Here is a 25,238-nt window from a genome sequence, read left to right as displayed (position 1 = left end):
TGTTTAAAAATTAAACCACTTAGTGTGTCCAGGGAGAAGAGTTGGTTTCATAATTTTAATATTTTCCCTTAAAAGTTTAGTCTGGTCTATATCAGTTTTCTGATATGAGAGTGGTTCAAACCTAATGCAGATTTTTTTTTTTAAGTTGCCTTTTATCTGCAGACATTTACACTTAAGGATCACAGCTCTTAATTTACCTTTCAGTTTTTCACAGTAAAGTCGGCTTCTTTCCTTTTTTATTTTGTAAAAACTTCAGCTGTGATTTTTGTCCTGATCATCAGTCACATTCTTCCATCTAATAAGAGGGTTTATGTTGCTGAGTAAGGCCCATGGCATATTACAGAAATGTTCATCTGTAGGTTAGTGATGACTTTCACAAATGGTAGGCGCTGTATCATCCAGCTGTGATACATACCTGGACCTAGTTGTGTTTTATTTGTCACCTCTGGGAAGTAATGTTTTCCTTGTGTAGACATGGAACTGGAAAGAGACTTGAGAAGGTCATAAGAAAAGGCACTGGCACACTAGAATGGATTTCCTTTGCATGTTGCTGTGATCATTAGTCAATTCCTGTCCCAATGTGAATTTAAGGTCACTTTTTAAGCAACAGGTTAGACAAACAACTTTTTTGACATAGTGAAATACATTTGGGATTGTCATTTAAATATGTTGCATTTATAAGTGAATGTGAATCCCACTCCTGTTATATCCCTACATAAAAAAAATATTTTTCTCTTTGTAGAACTGACAGTGCATCAGCTGACCAGGACAATTTAAAATATTCTTCATCCAGAGATCGGGGCAGTTCTGCCTCCTATGGATTACAACCCTCAAATTCAGCTGTGGTGTCTCGGCAAAGACACGATGATATCAGAGTCCACACTGACATACAGAATGAAGAAAAAGGTACACAGATTGTGTTTCATGTGTGATTGTGAGGGGACGAGCAGGGAAAGGCAGGAAACTGAAATGGTGGAGAAAGTCTTGTCTTGTCTTGTTTTGTTTTTTTCCCTCCCTCCAAAAAAGGCAGTGAACTGATTTGTCTCATTGCCACAGTATCAGTGTTTTGGGAGATTTGTCAGGGATCAAAGAAATACTGTGGTTGTTGTGAAGACTGAGAAAAACGTGCAGTTGTGTTAGGAGAAGAATGCAAGAGAAGGCTTGATGTGTTAACAGAATTAGTACTTTTTCCTGAAGAATGATATTCTGGATGTGTCTGGTCTTCAGGCTGTAATTTCTTCCTGAATAGTCTCCAGTACTTCTGGTATTGGATTAAATGGGCTACAAGGCTGATCTATTGCCTGTTGTAGCTTTTCTTCACCAAACTGGAATCTTTATTCAGCAATCAGTTCTATATTCTTATAATTAATGTCAGTTTCTACTTTCATGTACCTCAGTCTGACTTCATGTAAATCATGTGATGTGTGATTCATACATTTTTACTGGCTTTGGTTTTTTTTTATCCTTAGGATGTGAATACTATCTCTAGGAAATAACTAAACAGTCAGAATCACATCTTTTCTGTAATTATGAAAAGTCTATATTCTGATTTTTTTTCTTTCTTTAATTGCCAAATACAGATATCAAATTGGAGGATTTCTTACTTGCAGAGTCACTTTTTGACTATGTAAATCCTCAGGCAGGCCAGACTCAAGAGAAAATCTCACAGGAATAGTAGTGTGGGAGTTTTTGTTCAGGACCCTAAAAAGTATTTGAACTCCCCCCAGTTCTCTGGCCTGTAACTGACTGTGAATAATTGCTGTATCTTAGGGGAAATTACAGCTGGATGCAAATTAATTTTTTTATAAGTAGAAGGTAGTGTTAGTAGGTGGGAGAAGCATGAAGCATGTTTATCTGCATAGTTTGAGAACCTTAAGATTTGTTTTACTTCAGTAGAGAAACTGCTTAGGAGGTGAGTGTATTTGTCTGTCTGCTAATGTGGAATGTTGTACTGTGTTTAACACAGACTGGCAGAGGAGGTTGTTCTAATTTGAAGGGTGCTGGTATTTGAAGAATGTACTGGCAGTGCAGTGAAATAGTAAGTTTTGGAGAAATTCAGAAAGGTAGTTTGTGAAGTTGCTGGGAAAGTGCCATTTGAGAAGAAAAATGTACCTGGTTCTCCCTCCACTGCTGTATCTTGCAGGGCATGTCTCTGCTAGCTCAGCACTTTGTGCTGTTTTGTTCAGGTGTGACTTAAAATGAAGTGATTAGGATATTCTCACTATAAAACCAAGTTCCAGGTGTATCTAGTTAGTTTTTATTATTGGAGAAATTTGTAAGCTTAAAGATGCAGAATAGTTTCTTTGTTTACTAAGATTTTTCAGTTCATCTCTTGGAGTCTGCCAGCATGGAATTTTCATTGGAGATTTTCTGTCCTGGCTTCCATAAGCCCCCTACCTGCCTCCCCCCATTTTCTGGTGTTAATAATAAAAATCACTTACAAATTTATAATTTTTGGAAGTTTTTCAGGTTTGAAAACCTCCAAGGATGTGACTCTTATGTTTAGGCTCAAATGCATTAATTGCTGCTAGAAGTTACTTCCTTCATAGGACAGTGTGGTTTGTTCTGACAAAATAATGTGAAAGTGGCACACTTGCTAGTTTCTGTTTAAAAACTGAGCTGTAAAAAATAATGTTGTAAATCTAAATAGATAAAAACTGTCTTTATTGTAATTGTAGTTAACCAATTACAAGTAAGACTTTGCACAGGGTTTTCTGTAATGGTAGGGTAGCCCCATGGGTACAGGAATGCACAGATGTATACTGGTAATTAATATCTGCTTTTTATCAAATATTTTGCCTTAAAGAAACATTTGTTAAATCTACTGAGGTCTAGGTTCACCTCAATGTTTTGAACTCTACTTTTTTATCAATTCTTTAGTCTCAGTAGGCAGCTTCTTATGGGGAGCCACCTCTCCTTTTCCCCAGACCTTCTTTTATACATTGAAGCAGGTGGACTTGTGGAAATATCTTTTCTGAAAGAAATCTTGCAAGTTTTTTATTGTTCTGGGTTTAATTTTATTAGTTGATTCTTCCCTGTCTTGGAGAAGGAAGGCACTTCAGAAATGTTCCTTGGAGGTGAGCTCTAATACATTGAGTGAAGGATTGGGCAGGCTCGGGACAGTTTCACTTCTCTACAGTATTGAGGGGAAGAACCTGCCCTCAAAGTGGTGTGGCAGGCTGGAAAATTTCCAGTCTCAGCATTTGAGTGTGTTTATTCTTGTGCATCTAGGAGTAAGGTCAATTGAATTACTCAAAATGATGCTTTTATTTTCATTTTCTATTGTTCAAAGATGTATCTTAAGTGGGAGAATGTAGAATGTAGACTGCCTAATTGAGGATGATAGCAGTATTAGTGAAAATGTTGACCTTTATGTTTAAGGAGAGTTGTTCAATCTGTGCAAGCAGATCATGTTTGTCTTTTCAAAAACTTTCTTTTTTTTGGCCATTTTACTTAGCTTGTGTAGTGGATTCATAGGAAAAACAGAATGGAGATTTCATGTACATAAAGGAGCAAGTCAGTGAAAATATCTAGCCATGTGTACTAGCAGTTTGACCTTGTATTTTACAAAGCCTTTCAAGTCAAAGTAATAATAAGAAAACATGAAATGCAACAAAATTGATATTAAACTTTATGACAATCGAGGGTTTTTTTCATGTACCAAAAAAAAAAAAAAGACGAGATTCTTAATCTGTGACCTGGAAATTTACAGGATATAACAAAACCTTGATGCATGTGGAAGTGAAGAAGGAAGCTAAAGGAGGTGGTGGAGGATAGAGCTGCAGATTTGCATATGAATTGAATAACTCACAAGTCAGCACCCTGGTGAATATGTGGTCTGAGAGCCTGTTTTAATGTCACATTGGTTTGTCCACAGGTGGCTACAGTGTCAATGGAGGATCTGGGGAAAATACTTATGGTCGGAAGTCGTTGGGGCAAGAGCTGAGAGTTAACAATGTGACCAATCCTGATTTTACCAGTGTTCCGCATGGGAATCGTGCTTTAGCCACAAAAGACATGAGGAAATCACAGGGTAAGGACAGTGCTGATTTTCAGGAAGAGGATATGTCTTCTGGCAATATTTCTTGTGTTCAGAATATGAAAAGAAGTTCACTGTGCTTATGCAGTCTGTATGGATTTTATTTTTTGTGATACATGATTAGATGGTGTTGATGGAAACTTGTTTTGCTCGTTTTTTGTCTTGTTTTACTGTTCCTTGTGCTGAGGCTTCCTCCATAGGTTTGGCAGATCTCTCAATGACCTGGCTTAGGCTGTTAATCTTTCAATTTCCTTTAGATGGCTTTGGAACCCTTGCTCAGGTTAGCCAGATTTGGCAGAGACATCTCTAAGGAGGAGGAGAACTTGCTTTGGAATTGTTGCAAATGGATGCCTGAGTAAAAAGTTGTAATTAATGAGCCCCAGTGTGGGAAGAGCAGCAATGGTTGGGAGCAGCTCAGCTGTTCCTGTTCTCCCTGGGCCGCAGGACAGGCAGTGACCACGTCCTGTCACTGTGTCCTCCTGAGCCTGCCACTGCTCCTGCTCCCTCTTGCTGAGGAACAGAGGCCAGGGAGGAGCTGGAAGTATCCTAAGAATGTGGGCAAGGTCTGGGGAGATGCAGCAAGAACAAATTTGGAGTTTCAAGAGGGTGCAGGAATGCTGGGCTTGTGTTTTTGAGGAAGAAGGCTTCACTCTTCCCACTATTTGAGGTTTGAGTCATAGTTTAAAAAAAAACAAAAAAGAAGTTATTCTAAGCATTTTTTGAATGAAAATAGAAACTTTATGACTAAGCACTGTCACTTATTGCATCACTTAGTGGTTGAGCCACTGGTAAAATCTGCCTGCTTTATGCCAGGCACATTATAAACATGAGGACAGGCTGTTTCTTCTCAAGAATTAATATTTCAGAGGAGAAATAACAATGTTCAGTGTACTTTGCAGTGGAAGAGCTGAGGTGTAAGTGGTGACATGACTGTTTCAAAAATGTGATTTTAGGAATGGGTTAAACTCAGGCTTTAGAATCCCATTCTGGTGTCTTGGTCTAAAATGATGTAGTCCTTTTAGTATGTTTTCATGTTTATGTAGAGGAAATAGAACACTCTTCAAATGAAAAAACTTTCTGCCAGTACTAAATAATAGTTAATTCAGACTGTTTTCTGGGTATGTGAGCATCTCTTTAATACTTAAAATGAAGTTGCTGCCTATGACTTGCATGTTTTCTCTCCTTGAAATGTCAGATTTCAAGAGTTTGTCCTTTAGAATGTGGCTGTCTTTGTTGTAGGTTTCAGCAAGTCATTTTGGTTTTTTGTATCTTCTTTATAATACAATGGGATTGTGCTGCAACAAGATTTTGGGTTTTAAGTTCTTTGATGTTTTCTTGTTAGTATATTCATTAAACAATTTTAAAAATAGTCTTCTGTGAGTTAGCATGTGGCTGAGACCTTGCTGAATTTCCACAAAGTGGATGGCACAGGTATTTGTTAACTAGTGCTTTGATTAGTGTAGCTTCGTTCATGTTCTTGGTTAGTGTTTTTTGCTTCTTTTTTTTTCTTAAAGTTGTAATTGTGATTTAACAATTAGCTGACACTCTTGGGGCGTAATGCCAATGTAGATTAGCTATTAAGTGAACAAAGACAAAGCTGCTTTAGTCACATCAGATGACTGACGTCTAGCAGAGAAGAGCAGAAAGCTCTGTAGATGTCTTGGATTTTCTCATTAGTCATGTTGACTCAGGATGCCTCATCATATTCCATGAATCCTCTGATTTGAACCACCATGAAACATCTAATGTTAAACTTATTGAAAGAAATTTTGTTTCCTTTTTTCAAATGAGGACAATTAATTATTTGTATGAATTCATAGGGAGTTTGTCCCTGAGGTAGGTGAGCTGCATTGTGACCTTCTCTGGTATTGTGTGCTGTTGGCCAGGTTTAATGAAGTGTTGCCTTAGGAAGGTTCATTCTCCCCATCATGATCTGCTTAAGTGAGCTGCCAGGTCCCTCTTCATGCTGGGGGCTTCTGTTCCTCAGTCAATGAAGAGCAGGTCTATTTTCCTGTTTGAAGCAGAACCCTGCTACCTATCAGAGAGAAAATATTGTTTGTTTGTAGTTGCCTGAACTTAAATCTGGTTCTTTGCTTCAGGAAGCAGCTTGTTTTTTTCCTCAAGGTTTTCTCAAAATAGTATTTGTTGAATTATTTTTGTTTATTCAACCAGAAGTCTGGTTTAATCTTACCCCACACCATTTTTTTTTTTTGGTTCCATTTATGTAGAAGGAAACTAAGTCCAGATTTTTGTGTAAAAGTAAGACAGTTCTACTTAGTTCTGAATGAGTTCAACACGTACTGGGCTGTCCACATGAAGAAATGAAATATTTTGGTAGCTAAATTGGATTTTACATTTAACTTCCTTTTTATGAAAGTTTAAAACCAATCAGGATTGATTTTAAATTATTTTCTTAAATGACTATTATGACTTATTGATTCTACTCATAGACATATTGGACAATACAGTGCAGTTGATAAATGCTGTAGGAGAAACTAAAGAATTGCTTTTTGCAGAGCGACCGTTGTCTTATTCTGACGAGTCTCGACTGTCAAATCTTCTTCGGAGGATTACTCGGGAAGACGACAGAGACCGAAGACTGGCTACTGTAAAGCAACTGAAAGAATTCATTCAGCAACCAGAAAACAAACTGGTCAGCAATTCTTCCTTTTCCATAGCATTGGGTAGTTCTTGTTTTATAAAATGGTCTTTTTCAAATCTGAGTATTGGGATATGTCTGCAGGTTTATCTTGTATACAGAGAATTTCATTCCACTAGAAAGGAGAGTGTATTCCTGGATTGTCTGTCTTGCTTCCATAATGCAGGAAATGTTTTATTAGGATGTATGGCCTTAGGATGTAAACTGCTGAATGCCTGAACTGTAGGAATTAACATGGCATGTGTGTGGCTTTCTTTGACTGCTCTTAGGAATAGCCTCTGGATCCCTCAAAAAGGAAACAGAGGGAAGGGGAAGTGTTGTTGTCTTGTTCAAGAACTGCTTCTGTATTTTAAATTAAAAATACACAGGTATTTATTCTTGTGAATAGCTCTTAGAGCTACTCAGCTTTCTAACTAAACATCTCTGTATGTGGGAAGAGAACTAAGTTAATCTTTGTTTTCATTACATCTTTAGGAGTTCTGGTGGTTTGCTGAAGTCTCTAATGTCCTCAGTGTTTTTTAAGGATATGGGGATGGGAAGGGAAGTATCCCACTGTGGGTATAAATTTTTAATATTACGTATTTTGAAACGAAATATTAAAGAGCATATTGTCTGACACATCTCCCCCACTGTTTTGGAAAGCTTAAGAGTTCTCCAAGTACTGAAGAAGCAGGAAGTGATGGTTTAATATCCTGCCACTCATTTGCAAGCAGTGCTCTGATACTTTAGCTGTGGGATCTGTGTCTGTCCTTACTTACAAGAAATTGGTTCATTTTCTCATTATATGTTAATTAACCAGTGATAATTGTGCTCTTTTCCAGAGGACATGAGACTTGAATGTGGGGAGTATTCTGGTCTGTGCACCTAGGTGTAAGCAGCCCTTGTGCAAGCCTAGTTAACACTTCAACTTTCCTCTTGTTACTACAAGGGTTTAGGAAGCAAATGCTTTCCACAGTTATTCTGTGGTTATTTTTAGTTATTTCCATTGTTCTCCATGAGATTTTCCTCATTTTAAAATTTTATTTTGTAACTGCATTTTATTTAGGTTTATTGCTATCTCAGAATGTACTGAAATTGTCATTCTATTGTATAAGTCAGTGATTACAAACTTTGTTAGTGGTCAGAATATTAGAAGTTTGTCACCTAGAAGCTTCTCTGAGCTCACTAATGAGAATAAGATCAGATGTCAAGTGATATCAAGGCCAAAACTTCATAATGGACAGTGTTTAACCTAGCAGTAGTTCCTGCAGGTCTTGACACTATTTAGTGTAGTTTAACTGAGTTCTTTTCATCTTCAGGGCTGAAATATGAGTTCAAAGTAAAGTGGTAGAAGTCAGTGGTCTCTTGTCATCTAATGGAGTCCTGCTTTAGCTTCTAAATTATAGAGATGTCTTTTCCTTTTTAGCCTGTCTTGCAGGTACCAGACACATTTTCAAAATGCCCTTATAAGTTCTGAGGGGTCAAGCATGTGGATCTCTGTCCCTCCACCCTCAAAAGCATGATGTTGCTCAAAACTTTAAACAAAAACTGGATACCATGCACTGTGTTAAAGAGGAATGTCTTTCTGAAGAAAGCAGAATAAACCCTTTTATTAACTTGTCAAGAAAACTTCCTGTTAATATGTTACACAGTTGCAGCTAATGTGTGATTTTTCAATCAGATCACTAAAGTGCAGGGGTTCAGTGCATGTTAGGAAAACAAGTCTTTCTGGTTATGTTTTCTGAAGAGCACTGGGTCATCAATAATGCTTCATCTCCAAAATTGTATTCCTTTTTACTAAAATGCAGTGTTGCCTAAATAGAAACTTTAATATTTCAGATTATTTTATGTGTTCCATTAAATTTTCCAGTGATACAATTTATTTATTAATATTAGAGATTTGGTCTTTAGTAGATGCTACTCATGAGCTGCGTGATGTGTCTTCCATGATGATGTAATGTTATCAGCAAGAACTAAACTTGGAACAGATCTTGATAGCAGGCTGCCAGTATTTTCATGGCTACTGTAAATAAATATCAAATATAACATCTAGGATAATATTGCAGTATTGCTTAATATAGTTGATGCTAGTCTGCAGTGGCCATGGAAAGCATAATGGCATTTTCTTGGCAAGGAGAACTGGGAGTGTTGTGTTTAATGTGGGTGTAAGCAGGACCTATTGTGGAGGCAGTATTGGGCAATTACTGTGCTTATGCCTTTTATGTATCTTATATTCCAGGTACTTGTTAAACAACTGGATAATATCCTGACTGCCATTCATGATGTGCTCAATGAAAGGTAAGTTGAAAAAATGCTCTAAAGGGGAAAAATAATGTCAGCATTAGGTTTGAAATAGAGAGGGAAAAGTTTGAGAGAAATTGATTTGCTAGTTTTGCATGGGTGTCCCATTGCAGGAACAGAATGAAATTAGGGGGGAGTAAAGCTCTTAGGTATATCAACAGTACTGTTGGGCTGTCTAGAGCACACCTCCCTTGGCCAGAATGTGAAGGCACAAGTGTGGCTTTGATGCTGTGGGTAGTGTGGAGTCTGTCTCAGGTGTGTTCACTCAGCTGGTGGAGCTGTGCAATGCTGTGGTGGTGTAGTTTCCAAAACAAAATGAGTTTTTTTACAAGCTGAGTCATTTACATCCAATGAAGAATGTATGTAGAGGATGCTGAGGTTTGTGTGGGCTTTTAGGTGCTTAGGTCAGTGTTATTTCCCAGAGTCAGCTGCATATTAAGAACTATTTCTATTGAGTGGTGTGTTGCTAGTGAAACAGCACATTTGCATACTTTAATTCAAGTTGATTTACTCCACAGAAATAATGTTTCTTAGAATTTTATCTTAGCTTTGCCACTGCTGCCATTAAGTAGGAGAGAAGCAGCTTCATTTCTGCATATATTTTCTTTTGCTTTATAATTTTGTTCATGCTTCTGTTTGCTGTCATGGCTGGAGATCCCAAGTTTCTTTTTTTCTCTCCAAAAATGCAGTAGCAAATTGCTTCAGGAATTGAGACAGGAAGGAGCTTGCTGTCTTGGCCTTCTTTGTGCTTCTCTGAGCTACGAGGCTGAGAAGATCTTTAAATGGATTTTTAGCAAATTCAGTTCATCCACAAAAGATGAAGTTAAACTTCTTTATTTGTGTGCAACCTACAAAGCACTAGAGACTGTAGGAGAAAAGAAAGCATTTTCATCCTTAATGCAGGTAAGACTACAAGTTAAAACATGATTATTAATGATTTTCTCAGTGCAATGCTTGAATGAACTTTTTAAACTGGAATGAACAGTAAGTAATGCTATATTGACATAATAAGTAATTATCACTACAACTGGGAGGGAACTTTTTGAATGGGATTATTTGGTTCTGGTTAAATTAGAAAAGAATGACATGTCTTTGTAGGATCATACATATTTTGATGCAACTTTCTAGTATTTATGGCAAATCCAAGAAGAATCTTGTTGAGACAAAAAGATAAACTTATGTGGAATGGTACACAAAACCCAACCTTTTGATTGTTTTGTGCCACCTCCTGTTTACAATTTCTAACTGGAATGGTGGGTAGGTCTGAGAAGGAGTAGGATGTGTGCAGACAAGATGATGTCCCCTTGTACAAGTTTTAGGGTTTCTTATTTTGGGTGTAGAACAGCTATGGCCAGGTCTGTGCTCCAATTTAATAGTTACTTTACAGAGCCAGAAAGCTTCAGCAGGAGAAATAGGACTTAAAATTACACAGTTGTTCTGTGGCTAAAGAGCTAAAGAAAAGTGTTCCCTGGCTCTGCCATATATCAAGCAAATGCCCCTTTGAAGTGATTATTTTCATGCAGTGAATGTGATGCCTTTTACATTTTGTTCCCTGCAGAAGGAGTAGAGTTTTGTTGACTGAATCAAAGTAGTTTGTTGCAATGTGTTCTCTCTCATGTTAATGTGAAATATCTGGTGGCTTTGCTTTACTTTTCAGCTTGTAATGACCAGCCTGCAGTCCATCCTAGAAAATGTTGATACACCAGAGTTACTGTGCAAGTGTGTCAAGTGCATCCTTTTGGTGTCTCGATGCTACCCACACATTTTCAGCACCAATTTTAGGGTAAGCTTCTTTGTGCTTTGTGTTTTCTTTCTGTAATGGAAATGTTGGTGCATTAAATTGGAAAATGACTCTGTTTTCACAATTGCTTTCCAGGACACAGTGGACATCCTGGTTGGGTGGCACATAGATCATACTCAGAAACCTTCTTTGACACAACAGGTCTCTGGTAAGTTTGGCCACAGGAGCTCATGGAGGGTCTCACAGCCTGCTCCGGCTTGCGGATGTTTGGGGTTTATTTACACCAGTTTTGTTCTTCTGACATGCAAGCTGACATAAAACCAAATTAAGTTTCTGGCTACATAACAAGATACTTTGTTCCTAGCTTTTTAGTAAATTTGCATTTTCCATTTTTTGCTAATTCTGGAAAAATGGGATGCTTTATTCAGGGTACATTTAAACACCAATTGTTGTGTGCAATTTTATAACAATCTTTAATAAATTTATAGGTCTTAGTATATCCTCTGTGAAAGGATATGTTTTTTCCCTATGTACTTTTAGAGAATTTTTCTCATAAAGATCCTGTACTGGCATTTAAAAGATGAGGAGAGTTTTTCCAGTAGCTTTGTCAGTTTTCTTGGGAGTTACTCACAGCAAGTTTATTATGCTTCTTGTGTCATAGTCCTAGATTCTATCCTTGGTGTTTACTGCTGTGGGGCAGAACTGAACCTTAAAATTATATTTACAAAAGGACAGAAGAGGGAGATACAATTTGTATTTCTTTTAAAAACATTTAGCGTTAGTATTTTCATGTAGATGACCTCTTAGCTCAGCAACTTTTCCCTCAGAAATATGCAACTAAAATTTAAAGATTGTATGTCACCCTGTATTAATTGGCTTGGTATTTTTGTACAGGATGGCTGCAGAGCTTGGAGCCCTTTTGGGTGGCTGATCTAACCTTTTCTACCACACTTTTGGGTCAGTTTTTGGAAGATATGGAAGCTTATGCTGAGGTAAACAAGACTTTATGGTATATACCAGAGTTAACTGTTACAGTTTTCTTAATAAACCCACAACTGTGATTTTCATGCCTGTATTACTTTTGTAGGCTTTCCTGGGGAAAAGAGGACCAAATTATGGAGTATAATTCAGTCATGTACAATGACCAACTGCACAAATACTCATGAACTATTTAATTAGTATCACAACCAGGCCCTCAGCCATTGTTGATTGAGAATATAGTGTTGTAGTAACACTATAAAGAATTGACCAAACAGGAATGCTTTTAATTTTTTAAGAGCTGATGTGAAGACAGCTCATGATTTTTCCTTGATGCTTTATTTTTAATTGTCCAACCTCAGAGTGTTTCAGAACTCGTAACTGTTGGGGGGAGAGAGGAAATCTTAATGCTTCAAAAGACTAATGATAAATCTGTCTTTTTAAAATAAAGCAGCAGATTACATTGTGCAGGAAATAATGGAGCAGGAACTGATGGAAAATGAGATTATATTCATTTATTATACTTCATTTTGACTTTGTAACCTTTGCTTAGTTAACAGGGCATAGAGTTTATCTGATGCTGTCATTAAAGGAAGTGCTTTGGGGTTGGGGGGAGGAGTGCTGTCTTTTAAGGTGTAGGTGCTTACATGATAATGTACTTACAGGTCAATTATACTACATTGTGTGTGTTAATATGCAGGTCCTGTAGGTAAAATTGTACTTGGAGCATAATTGTGTCACTCAAAGCAGAATCAATAATTTGGTCAGTGTCATTCTCTGTACAGCAGGGCCTTTGCTGGGGCAGCTTTAGGATTCTCAGGGCAGAGCAGTAAATCACTGCTTATCAGGCTGGCTGCTGCTCTGGTCAATGTGTGTATTCTTAGTCACGGAAGAGTTTTAAGATAACGTGTGCTAACATGGAGGAGGTGCTTCCAGCCAGTGTGTTTATCTCACAGTGGGGCAGAGCAAGGCTACAGCTCTACTAATGAGATCAGCACTTCTGGGAATGTTCCCAGGCACTGGTGCCAGCTGGCATGGAGTAGGCTGTTAGTGAACTCTTGGTCTCCAGATCAACGTAGTTCACATGTATGATAGGATTGGCCAGTCAAACATCTCCACTCCAGTTTGGGGATGGGAATTTTTGGAAGAGTGGTAAAAGTGTGCTGACAACTGTTGTAACAGTGCAGCAATACAGATGATCATGTTCCAGAGACCAGGAACTTCATAAGCCTCAGGTTTAATTTACAAGATATAGTCTGAGTACTTTGTTTCAGTGGCTAAACTCATTGCTACTCTGTGACTTCTCGTTGTCACTGTGTGCCTATATTCCACCTTTGTGTGTGTAGTTAAGAGATACTGGATAAACACATCTGTAATTAGATTGTACAGTTTAATGTCTGGAAAAGAGATGAAGTATTTTCAATCTCACATTCTGATATTTTACCCATGTGTAAGTTAATGATGTGTGCTGATACACAAACCTTGTGTGCTGCAGGACCTCAGCCACGTGGCTTCAGGGGAATCAGTAGATGAGGACATTCCTCCCCCGTCGGTGTCGCTGCCCAAGCTGGCTGCCCTGCTGAGGGTGTTCAGCACCGTGGTGAGGAGCATCGGCGAGCGCTTCAGCCCCATCAGGGGACCACCCATTACAGAAGCTTATGTAACTGATGTAAGAGCTCCACTGCTTTGGCTTTATTGGTTGCTCAAATGTTTTGTCACCAAACAGCAATGCCATTGACTGAGCTGATTTAGGTTTTATGAATGTCACATGAATGTGTATATTCTCAGCTTTGAGTAAATCTTACTTTTTTCCAAGAAATACGCTACAATAATTTTATTGAAGTATAGATGGTAATAGTGGCACATGGAAATTGTATCAGAAATTAATTTTTTAGACATTTTAACTTAATTTTATCTTGAAACTGTTATTGTTTATTCAGATAACTATGCCGCTGTAGAAACTTGAATTCTACTTATGAGTTTGATTTTATAAAATGTGATGATTTTTCTTTCGAAGTTGAAATTTCATCTATTAAATCTGATAGCAAACTTTTCTAGCTCTATAGTATAGGATAGTGTAAACTCAGAATAAATATTATATAATATGCTAAGTAGCTGATAGAGTTCTGTAATGGGTGAGGAGATAAGATAAAAATGCTTGCACTTAAGCTCTTGTGGCTGCTGGATGACCTGCCCAGCTGGAATTTATGCCCTTGCAGAATTTTGTGAGAGACACAGCTTCTTGGGTAAATAAGTGTATGGATTTCCCAGTTGAAGACAAGACAGTTATGTAACTTCTGCATTAATCTGCAGGGGATTCTTATGACAAAATCTCAAGAAAACTCCTCTGTCTTTTTCAAGGGGATTTCTGGTGATGTTAGTTGGAACTGAATAGAACTGTGAATCATGAATTTAGGTTTTGTAGATCTCTAACTGACTTGGAAACCAAGCAGTTGAAAGTTTGTTTTTTCTTACACTTCTGAAGTGTAATGTCAAGATTACATTTTTCAGAATAGAATTGAACAAGCTGCAGAGCAGGTGATGGGACAGGATATCAAATGGGTGTGAAGACAATTAATTAGCATCTTTCTTTAATGGAGTTTAACTCAGTTGTGTTTTTAATTTTGCAGGTTCTGTACAGAGTAATGAGATGTGTGACTGCAGCAAACCAAGTGTTCTTTTCTGAAGCTGTGCTTACAGCTGCCAATGAGTGTGTTGGGGTTTTACTTGGCAGCCTGGATCCCAGTATGACCATACACTGTGACATGGTCATCACCTATGGATTAGATCAAATGGAAAATTGTCAGACTTGTGGCACTGACTATGTCATTTCGGTCCTGAATCTGTTGACACTGGTTTGTACATGTTTTTATTCTTGTGAGGGACTAGAAAAACAGTATTTTGATTAATCTTTAATAATGAGTAAAAATTCAGATGAAGTTACTTATTTTGGTTTTTATCCCCAGATTGTTGAACAAATAAATACAAAACTACCATCATCATTTGTAGAGAAATTATTTATACCAGAGTCTAAACTACTTGTTCTTCGTTATCATAAGGAGAAAGAGGTAAGAGGAAGTAACTTCTACAGGTATATTCCAACAGCCTTCATGCACTTCCTAGAATATATTAAGCTGTAAAACTTAAGCTGTAAAGCTCAACTTAAATACGTTTTTTTAGTCTAACTGAATATCTGAAATTTCTGAAAAGACAGATATAGCTACTTCTTTGTTTTAGCATTTAGATTTGATAAGAAATTGGAAAGTTTGCCATCATTCCAGGTAGAGAAGTCCTTAGTTCATCTGGCTTTGATACTCAGTGTGTTAGGTGGATGATCTAGAGTCTGTAAGTAAGAGGTGTAGAAAACTGAAGATAGATATCTGTATCAGACTAAGCTATTCATAGATGAAGAAGAGTGATTTTAAAGTCTTTGTTGCTGATTAGTGTATTTTATGATTTGTTCTAATCAGTTATTGCTGTAATTATGTTCTCAAGGTCGTTGCAGCAGCCCTTGCTGTATACCAAGCTGTATTGAGCCTGAAGAACATTCCTGTTCTGGAGACTGCTTACAGGTTGATTCTAGGAGAAATGACCTGTGCTTTAAATAGTCTACTCCATAGTTTACATCTTCCTGAGGCCTGTTCTGAAATCCAGCATGACTCTTTCAAGAAGCTTATATCCAATGTGGATAATGCCAAGTTTGTTGTTATATTTGATCTCAGTGCTCTAAGTACTATTGGAAATGCTAAAAACTCATTAATTGGGGTGAGTAAAAACTCAACAGACAGTTCATGCAATAAGTGTAAAAAATACTTGGTTACTTAAAATTAATGTATTACACCAGTAGGGTGCATATGTATAACTAAAATGATCATATTTGTCACTGAACTTCCTAAGTTGTTCTAAAACTTCCAGTGCTAAAACTTAGGGGAAACAGTGGGTGGATTGTATCTCTAGTTGTTGCATAATGAAAAGCAGTTTATAGGAAAGAGCATCTTATCAGGGTTATTAAGGGTTTAATGCTAAGATCATCATAGTAATTGCTTTTGAAACTCAAGACAGATAAGAGCAGCTGTAAAATGTCCTTTGGTAGTATATTAGCCATATGAAAACACTTTCCAGATCTTTGCATGTAAAAACATTAACTACTTTTAACCAACTTCTAAAAAATGGGAAAGAAAATAGTTACAGTCAGAAAACAATAGAGTTAAATTATCTCCTGTCAGTAAAAAGGGAAAGACATTAATTGATGGTGTGAAAATTACAGTTAAAAGTAGGTCCTAGTTTTTATGTTTCTGTGATTGTTTTATAGATGTGGGCCCTTTCACCAACTGTGTTTGCACTGCTGAGTAAAAACCTGATGATTGTTCATGGTGACATAGCAGTTCACTTCCCTGCTGTCCAGTATGCAGTGCTCTACACGTTGTACTCACACTGCTCCAGGTATGGGGTTTGATAATTCAGCATATTTTAAGAGCACTAGGATGGACTGATGTGAATAGAATATATTGTTGGAGGGATGAAATGAAATAGGCTGTTACAATCAAATGTTTGCCCAAGCTTCCTTAATTAATTTTTACTTTCATTAATTGCAGGGAAGCTGTATCTCGGCCAGGAAAGCATATCCTGGCTTAAAGTTGGCCTTTTATTCAAAGGCAGATTAGAAATCTTGTTTGAATAGAGATAACTGAGGGAGAACTCTGCTAAAAGTAAATTAGGAAAGATTATTTACTATTTTGCTTAATGAGAGATCTGGGAGAGGTAATGAGATGTAAACAACAGATGTAAATACATTTTAGAGTTTATTAATACAAACTGTTGTTAAAGGGAATAATTTTAACTGTTACTCTTTACATTCTTGGCTGTGGTGATTTTTCACTAAGCATTGGATACCAGATGCAGTTGAGAACAGGTTACTGACCTGCATGGACTGATAGGAAATTGTAGCTTTGTTCTTCTAGGCTAGGGATCAAAATATTTGGGTTTTGACAAAGTGTGGTTTGTGTGTCTATGTGTTCATTTAACTTTTGTTGCTAATTGTTGATGTTTTCTCTCCTCCTGTGAACTTCAGGGAAGTATATCTAATCTTGGGGTAGCTTTACAGTTTGTTTTTCCTTGCCTTTTCAGGCACGACCATTTCATATCCAGTAGCCTCAGCTCTTCCTCTCCCTCTCTGTTTGATGGAGCAGTTATAAGTACTGTAACTACAGCAACAAAAAAACATTTCTCAATCATACTGAACCTTTTGGGGCTACTGCTTAAGAAGGATAACCTTACTCAAGATACCAGGTAAGGAAAATATTCTTAGAAATTGGGAAATTTTTTTCTGTCCGGTAGAATACATTAATTCAGAAACCACAATAATTTGAATTTGTAAAACTTGGGGTAAATTTAACCTGTCAAATGTTGGGTTTTTTATACACTATTAGTGAAATTGTGGGAAAAAAAAATGCTGCTTGTTTTATTATATGAAAACTAGCGAAGTTTAAACCATCCTAAGATCTATCCAGTAGAAACAGAGCTTTCAAACTTCACTAAAAGAAAAGGTTTGCTCACTGAAATTATCCTTTTGCAATAGTTGCCATCCCGTATTACCAAAATGCTGTGAAAGCTGGGGACATCTTTAAAGTTAAGAATAACTTGTCTAAAAAGTGTGAGCTGTGGTGTGATACTGATGTACAAGGTGAAGTAGTTTGAAAGTACCTTTCTGTAACTGTGTAGAGTGACTAAACTTTTGGTTTTTGAAGGAAACTACTTACAACATGGGCTTTGGAAGTGGCTCTTCTGATGAAGAAGTCAGAAACATACACACCGTTATTTTCTCTCCCATCTTTTCATAAGTTTTGCAAAGGACTTTTAGCAAACAGTAAGATATTGCATATTTTTACTTAACTGTCTTTTACATTTCAAAATGAAGTACTTAAGTAGCCTTGTCCCACTGATAGTACCAATTGTACTTGTTTCATTTGCTTTAAGAATGCTTCAAGGTAGTATTGTGCAAGAACTTAGACTCTTTTTATGATTTTTTTTTAAAGTGGATCCCTGCCTGTTACTTAAACAATTGATTTTCTTAAAATAAATTGCAATCTTAAGAGATTTGACACATCACTGACATTTTTGGTAGACCAATTTCCCAGTCACAAATCATTTCTCAAAAGCACTGGAACAGTTCTGTGATGTATTCAATTCCAAAATCTGTAAATAAGATGGGAACAAATGCAGAGTAGTGCAGAAGTTACCTAATTCCAGCAAGAATAACTTGTTTTTCTTCTTTCAACTCCTTAATTTAGCACTTCTGGAAGATGTGAACATTTGTCTTCAAGCATGTAGTAGCCTCCATGCCCTGTCTTCCTCCCTTCCAGATGACCTTTTACAGAGGTACTTGCACAGAGTTCTGTCTGTTATTAGAATTCTGCTGATGATGGGGATATCAACAGCTCTTTCCTTTTTGGTGTTGCAGGTGTGTTGATGTGTGTCGTGTTCAGCTTGTCCATAGTGGTGCTCGTGTGAGACAAGCTTTTGGAAAACTGCTCAAGTCAATTCGTTTGGATGTTGTGTTGAGGTGAGTTGCTCAGTCCAGCTTCAGTGTAAATAATGGATTAGCTTCTTCAGAGACACTTAACCTGAAAAATAATGCCAGTGGACTTAGTTCAAAATCAAAAAGCATGAGCTTACAATAGTAGTTCTGGGTTGATGGTTGGGCTTGATGATCTTAAAGGTCTCATCCCACCCTCTGTGGTTCTAAGTGTCTTGCTATCTCTCCTACGCTTTTACTGGTCTAAGAACAGTATGTAGTACACAAAGTAATTAATAAATTTGCTAAGCTGTGCATCACTTCTTGAAGCAAACACTGAGCATCTGTGAGGTCCCTGTTGTCCAGAGCTTCAGCAATATTATGTCCTATAATTTGCCTTGAAGACCTGAACTCTGAAAGCACTTGCTATTAATACCAAAGCATGTAATTACTTCTAGTCATCCTGTATAGATATAGTGTGTGTGTAACTCTTACAAACCTTGTTTTGGTCTATTCAAGTACATTACAGCATGGGTTGTTTTCCCTCTCTTCCTGCAGTAACCGTACCCACACTGAAATACAAGAAATTTCTTTGGCCATAAGAAGTCACATGAGCAAAGCTCCAAGTAACACATTCCACCCACAGGATTTCTCTGATGTCATCAGTTTTATTTTGTATGGAAACCTCCACCGAACTGGGTAAGAACTCCTTGTGGAACTGAAATCTATCAATGTTGAATTTATAGGAAACAAGTCCGAGTTACATTTAGTTTACGATTTGTAATTACCATTATAAACTATGTTGCTTTAATTTCAAACTTTTTTTATACTTTTAAGTATTTATAAACATCTTACATACACATCTTTTGGCATATTTTCCTATATACATTGCTGCTTGGAAGTTAATTTTGTGTGAGATCTGTTTGTGAACAAGAGGGAGATGAAGTGTGTACAGTATAAACTTGTCAATGCACTGATGTTTTCTTTCAGGAAGGATAATTGGTTGGAAAGGTTATTCTACAGCTGTCAAAGGCTAGATAAGAGAGATCAGCCAGCCATCCCTAGGAACCTATTGAAGACTGATGCTGTGCTGTGGCAGTGGGCTGTCTGGGAAGCAGCTCAGTTCACTGTTCTCTCAAAGCTACGAACTCCTCTGGGGAGAGCCCAAGATACATTTCAAACAATTGAAGGTAAAGTAAAAAATACACTTTATTTTGATGAGATTTTTTGGTAAGGTTGTGAGGCAAAGGTGTTCATGTCTAAGGCAAGAGGCACAATGGATTTATTTTTCAGTGCTTATAGATTTTAAAGATGCTGCATAATTACTGTTAACTTGTGGTAGATTTTGAGAGCTAGCATTGCTATCCTTTGCACATTTAAATACAATACCATGTGGTAACTCTTTTTTCCCATGTTTTGGTAAAATGTGCAGGTATTATTAGGAGCCTTGCAGCCCACACATTAAACCCTGATCAAGATGTCAGCCAGTGGACTACTGCAGACAATGATGAAGGACACAGTAGCAATCAGCTCAGGCTTGTTCTTCTTCTGCAGTATTTGGAGAACTTGGAAAAGTTGATGTACAATGCATATGAAGGATGTGCCAATGCCCTTACCTCTCCACCCAAGGTTTGTCTGTCTTGCAGTGCTGATGTTGCTTGGAACAGTCTGGTGAATGAACAGTGTTTTCAGGATTGTTCAGTTCTTAGCAATGGAATTCCAAAAAAAAACTTCTCAAAGTTTGAGACTCTTAAAAAACTCTGGCTTTAACTTTGGCATAATCCTACAGAACAGGTTAGACCAGGCTTTGTTTCTGGAGTATCAGCTTGCATAGTGGTACAAATCCAGCAAGACTGTAGTACCTCTGATTTGTAGCAGTTACTTATTTGTAGATTGTCAGCAGCCCTATTATAAAGTAACACAGTTATTTAAAGCTCTAATTGCTTTTTGGGGAGTGTAGTAATTATTTATAAGCAACATACCCCATTGTGTATTTCTAAGTGCAAAACATTCTTCACTGTTGAAATAAACTGCTTAGTTACCAGATTTTGATGTGACACTAATAAATGATTTATAGTTAGTTCATATTAAAACTTCTGCCCTGCCAGTGTGCCTGGCCAGTTGCATGCTACATGTGATTTCAGACCATTTGCATTAATAAAATGAATGATTAATTGAAGACTGGAGAAAATAAATCTTCCTGCCTTTGATATCAATCTTAAGTACTTAGCTGTTTGGGTTTGTGCAGAGGAATGTTGTTGTGAGACTCCTTTCCTGTCTCTGAAGGTTATCAGGACGTTCTTTTACACCAATCGCCAGACGTGCCAGGACTGGCTGACACGGATTAGACTGTCCATCATGAGAGTTGGATTGCTGGCTGGCCAGCCTGCTGTGACAGTCAGGCATGGATTTGATTTACTCACAGAAATGAAAACTAATAATAGTATCACTCAGGTACTCTCTTTTCAAACTCTGTGGACTACTGCAGAAATGTTCACTATGATATTCTAAAAGAAGTAAGCTAAGGCAACCAGTAGTTACTAAACCAAGTGGTATGTAAAAGAATGAGTTCTTTAAAGCCACATTTTTAATTTGTGTGTTTTTGTTGTGGTTGTGATACTGTGGATTGGAATTTAGGATGTACTGAGCACATGTAGTCAAATACTACACAGGAACGAATGCTACAGTTAATTCACATTTTTAATTGAGCAATTTCTAATTTAGTGGAAACCTTGTGAAACTGGTGCTGCATTAGTGTGAGGCCATCCCATGCTTGTGGTAGTGTGATGGTTTGCTTACCTGAGGGTTGTGTCATGGGAGTACCCTTCCTCTAACTAGCAGCAGCTAAGTTCAAGGGTGGAATGGAAGGATGAAGTAGTTAAAACCTTCTTGAAAGGGTTGAATAGTTTCTTCAGTACTTGACTTGATTTGCTTAAATGTTTTACCAAAGGTGGTTTGATAGCTCTTTGTTACTTTGTGCTCCCTTAGAAATGATCATATAGGTACAAAGCCACCACACAGTGATTGCTCACCATTGGTGTTCAGGCTGTGAGTTCACAGCACAAACTCTTCCCTTGGCTTCCCTGCTCTTCCAAAAGCAGTGCAGTGGATGGATATCAGAGCACTTGTAGATGTGTATAGTGAAATACTGCTTCACTGTTTCTGAGTATTCACCCACAGACAGGGGGCTCTTGCATTAGATGACTTTTGTTAAAAAATGCTTTTGGTTTGCATTTAGGGAAATGAATTGGAAGTGACAATTATGATGCTGGTAGAAGCATTATGTGAGCTTCACTGTCCTGAAGCTATTCAGGGTATTGCTGTCTGGTCTTCTGCTGTAGTTGGGAAGAGCCTCTCCTGGATCAATTCTGTAGCTCAGCAAGCAGAAGGACGGTAAGTTTTCATAAATTATTGGATGCTACAAACTTGGAAGTTTTTTCCTTCTAGGGAAAGTTCTGCTTGTGAGTCTTTTAAACTGTGGCATGAGTCAAGGCTGCTGATGAATTTCCATGTCAATTATACTCAGTGAATCTTTTCAGAGATGTAGTAGGTATTTAATCAGTATTCAGCTCTACTCATTCAGATTAAAATTGTGACAGTCAAATATAAAACTCATTTCTTTCTTTCTTTCTCTACTTGATTTGAAGTTTACATTAAAACTTTTATGGACAAGCTTTTATCAAATGCTATAACCTGGAAATTCAGCTAGCAACCTCATATCCTATCTTAATCCCTTTCTTTTGCTGAAGGTGATATGAGTATTGGAGTAAAATAATGCTCAAAATCTAGTTTATTTACAAAAAAACCAAAAACCCAACCTGGTTCTTTAAGATGCTGACTAAAATATTGAACTGTTTTAGGTTTGAAAAAGCAACTGCAGAGTACCAGGAGCACCTCTGCTCCATGACTGGGGTGGATTGCTGTATAACAGGTTTTGACAAGACTGTTCTGAAGTTGGCCAATTCCAACAGTGTGAACAATGCCAGCCCAAAGCATTCCTTGAATGGTCAGTATTTGTTTTCTTTTTAAGAGAAATACATCTGTGTAAATGTGTGCATAAAATAAGAACATTCAGTGATACAGCCATGGTAATGTCTGACTCTGAAATCTGAAAACCTGTTTCTGTCTGCAGTTAAACTGAACCACTTAATGCCCTTGAAACCACTATTATGTGTAGATAGGAGGGTTTGCAGTACTGAGGTCTAGCTGAATGAAACTAAAGGTAATAGGTAAAATATTTTGTAATTTACTAATTTAAATCTAGTTTATTTTAGATCATCATAACTTAAACCTTAGTGTTTATGACATAATTGTATCATAAGTGCACTAGTTACTCAGAGATTTTTAACTTCTAAGACTTGGTTGCAGTATTCTGTTTCATCTTTGAAAATGAACCTCCCTTGTTCCCAATTTAGTTGTTCTGTTTTTCTGTTTTGATGCTCCTTTACAGATATAAACTAAATTTTTTCAAAACCTCATCTGAAAAGGTTCTCTTTTCCCTTAGAAGAAGTGTCAGTGGAAGAATCCTGTAAAAGTTGTGTAACTTTGATTTTTTTTTTAATTAATAGTTTTTCTTGACAAAAGATATAGAAATAATGTTTGAGTAATAGAACTGCTGTTTGAAAATAGATATTTAAGTGCGTGTTTCTGTAAATTTTTTTCATTCCATAGGAGAAACTAGAAAAACTGTTCTGACTAAGCCAAGTGAGTCTTCACCTGAAGTGATAAACTACCTGGGTAACAAAGCATGTGAATGTTACATTTCCATTGCTGACTGGTCTGCTGTTCAGGAGTGGCAAAACATGGTCCATGAACTGAAGAAAAGCAATAGTAATACCTCAATCAACCTGAAAGCAGATTTTAACTACATAAAGTAAGGGTATAATTAATTTTTTCAACAGTACCTAAGAGTTCATTGTTTTACAACTGAAATATTAAAGTTTTAATGGATTTAAAATTGGATGTCAGTTTCTAATAGAGGCATACAAAGAAGAGAGAGGTGTGTTCTTGGGAGGGTGAAAACTTGGCCATGGCTTTTACAGATGAAGAGATAACATCATTCTAAATAGCTACTGCAGCTTTCTGGCTGCTGAGGCTGCTTAGTATTCAAGAAAAATATCTTTCATTGAAGAAAAAAAGATAGCAAATTTATTCTGCTTTACTCAGCAGAAGATGAATCCTTTTGCACAACTTAAATAAAAGGTATCTCATGTTCTTAAAAATATCTTAATTTAATGGAAAAAGTGTAGGAAAGGAAGTGGTCTTGGCTGCTGAGTTTCTTAGTTTTGTTTCTTTTTTTAAATGAAATTTAGAATTGTAGCTTGTGCATTTATTTCCTGAACTTTGATATTTTTCTAGTTCATGAAAAACACTTGTGACATTGAATAGATCTTCAAAGTTTGATAGTTTCTTTTTATTTGACAACTTGATTGCTTTCCACTCCTGCATGATTGTGGTCAACATAGTAAAATCCTTTTGGCTGAAATTTCTTGACTTGAAAATAAAAGCACAGAAAGGGACCAGTGAAATAAAATCTGCAGGTCTGAAAAGGTGACAGCTTCTGTCAGAGAAAGAGGCTCTTCTTTCCCTTTGGTACTGCATTCATTCATTTGGTGCAGATCTAGTGCCTTTTATTGATGTATGTGATAATTGAGATTTTGGTTAGAATTAATCATAAGCGCTCTGTAGGATTTGGAGTTACTCTTGAGTCTTTTCTTTTTGCTGTGTAATATAATTGGCAGCTGGAGTGAAGTAAGAACTATGAAAATAAAACTATAAATGTTGAATTGCAGATCTTTGAGCAGCTTTGAGTCTGGACAACTTACTGAATGCATTGAACAACTAGAATTATTACCAGGAGAAAATATCAACCTGCTTGCAGGGGGATCCAAAGAAAAAATAGGTATAAATGCATAAATTAACATTTACTTCAAATGCAAAAGTAAATATTTCTTTGTGTATCTGCTTGTATAAATGACAGACTGAAACTTCTGAATGCAGTTTGCTGTGTTCAGTGGACTGACCATAACCCTTATGAATCAAACTTCAAAATGATTGGCAGTGGGCATCCTAAACATTGATGCAAGTGTGTTTTCTGGAGTTATTGTGACTGTTTATAAGTAATCTGTGATGAATATTCATAATAGAATAATATGAATGCATACACATATAAAATATATTTTTAAAAGAGAGGGGTTTTTTTCCTAACTTCCTTACTGTGAAAAATGCATTATCAGATGGTGAAACATGATACAATTTGGCAGTTCTAGTTGGTTTCAATTGTTTAATCTCCATGTAGACATGAAGAAGCTCCTTCCTAATATGCTAAGTCCTGATCCAAGAGAACTTCAAAAAGCAGTTGAAGTACAGCTTTTGAGAAGTTCAGTATGTCTGGCAACAGCTGTAAACCACATAGAACAGGAGCAAAAGTGGCAGTCAATATCTGAGTAAGTTGAAATGTGCTATGAATTAATGTGAAAACTGTGAAAACCTGTTCTAGTTTGTTAAACATAACTTTGTGTAAAGCTCCAGCATCCATGGCAGTTCTAGCTGTTGTGAGTTATAAGCTTACTGAGGAAAAATAAGATTGTTTAACATGGAATTCATATAGTTTATAAAGTACTTGAGTTGGTAAAGTACTTCTGTGTCAGCTTAATAATAAAGTACTGTAATGTAACTTGTATGATATTGCAACACTTTCTCACCATCCTTTTAAAGATACTGATTTTGTTACTGATTTTGTTTTTTCTTCAGTAATTTTGATATCATTATTTACTCTTACAGTCTAGCTAAGAAAAATGACTGTCCTGATCCTTTAATTTCAGAAATCTTATCAAGTACCTAAAGCAAACCTCCCGCATTGCTATTGGGCCTTTGAGGCTTTCCACGCTCACCGTGTCTCAGTCTTTGCCAGTGTTGAGCACTCTTCAGTTGTACTGTTCTTCTGCTTTGGAAAACACTGTATGCAACAGGCTGACATCAGAGGTAATTCTGTGTGTTTAAAACCTAAATTGGGATAATGTCTTTT

At 36.9% G+C, this 25,238-nt stretch overlaps 1 protein-coding gene across 1 annotated transcript in view; it reads left to right on the top strand.

The window, feature by feature from the left end:
• The window catches only part of SMG1 (SMG1 nonsense mediated mRNA decay associated PI3K related kinase), a 61,103-nt gene that overhangs the window by 8,204 nt on the left and 27,661 nt on the right, over positions 1 to 25,238 (top strand). The window contains exons 2-28 of the mRNA XM_066560608.1: positions 743 to 906; positions 3,878 to 4,033; positions 6,556 to 6,692; positions 8,917 to 8,975; positions 9,668 to 9,881; positions 10,636 to 10,761; positions 10,855 to 10,927; positions 11,614 to 11,711; positions 13,193 to 13,366; positions 14,328 to 14,552; positions 14,664 to 14,765; positions 15,193 to 15,462; positions 16,010 to 16,140; positions 16,825 to 16,986; positions 17,445 to 17,563; positions 17,988 to 18,075; positions 18,158 to 18,259; positions 18,770 to 18,910; positions 19,202 to 19,401; positions 19,644 to 19,840; positions 20,498 to 20,665; positions 21,450 to 21,604; positions 22,072 to 22,217; positions 22,883 to 23,084; positions 24,004 to 24,113; positions 24,510 to 24,657; positions 25,036 to 25,195. Coding sequence (XP_066416705.1) covers positions 743 to 906; positions 3,878 to 4,033; positions 6,556 to 6,692; positions 8,917 to 8,975; positions 9,668 to 9,881; positions 10,636 to 10,761; positions 10,855 to 10,927; positions 11,614 to 11,711; positions 13,193 to 13,366; positions 14,328 to 14,552; positions 14,664 to 14,765; positions 15,193 to 15,462; positions 16,010 to 16,140; positions 16,825 to 16,986; positions 17,445 to 17,563; positions 17,988 to 18,075; positions 18,158 to 18,259; positions 18,770 to 18,910; positions 19,202 to 19,401; positions 19,644 to 19,840; positions 20,498 to 20,665; positions 21,450 to 21,604; positions 22,072 to 22,217; positions 22,883 to 23,084; positions 24,004 to 24,113; positions 24,510 to 24,657; positions 25,036 to 25,195 — 4,027 coding nt within the window. The remainder of the gene's footprint in view (positions 1 to 742; positions 907 to 3,877; positions 4,034 to 6,555; positions 6,693 to 8,916; positions 8,976 to 9,667; positions 9,882 to 10,635; positions 10,762 to 10,854; positions 10,928 to 11,613; positions 11,712 to 13,192; positions 13,367 to 14,327; positions 14,553 to 14,663; positions 14,766 to 15,192; positions 15,463 to 16,009; positions 16,141 to 16,824; positions 16,987 to 17,444; positions 17,564 to 17,987; positions 18,076 to 18,157; positions 18,260 to 18,769; positions 18,911 to 19,201; positions 19,402 to 19,643; positions 19,841 to 20,497; positions 20,666 to 21,449; positions 21,605 to 22,071; positions 22,218 to 22,882; positions 23,085 to 24,003; positions 24,114 to 24,509; positions 24,658 to 25,035; positions 25,196 to 25,238) is intronic.

The sequence above is a fragment of the Molothrus aeneus genome, chromosome 16 (genome assembly GCF_037042795.1).
Source record: "Molothrus aeneus isolate 106 chromosome 16, BPBGC_Maene_1.0, whole genome shotgun sequence".
NCBI lineage: Eukaryota > Metazoa > Chordata > Aves > Passeriformes > Icteridae > Molothrus > Molothrus aeneus.
The sequence above is the reverse complement of the archived record's forward strand: the minus strand, read 5'-3'. Positions and strand labels throughout refer to the sequence as shown.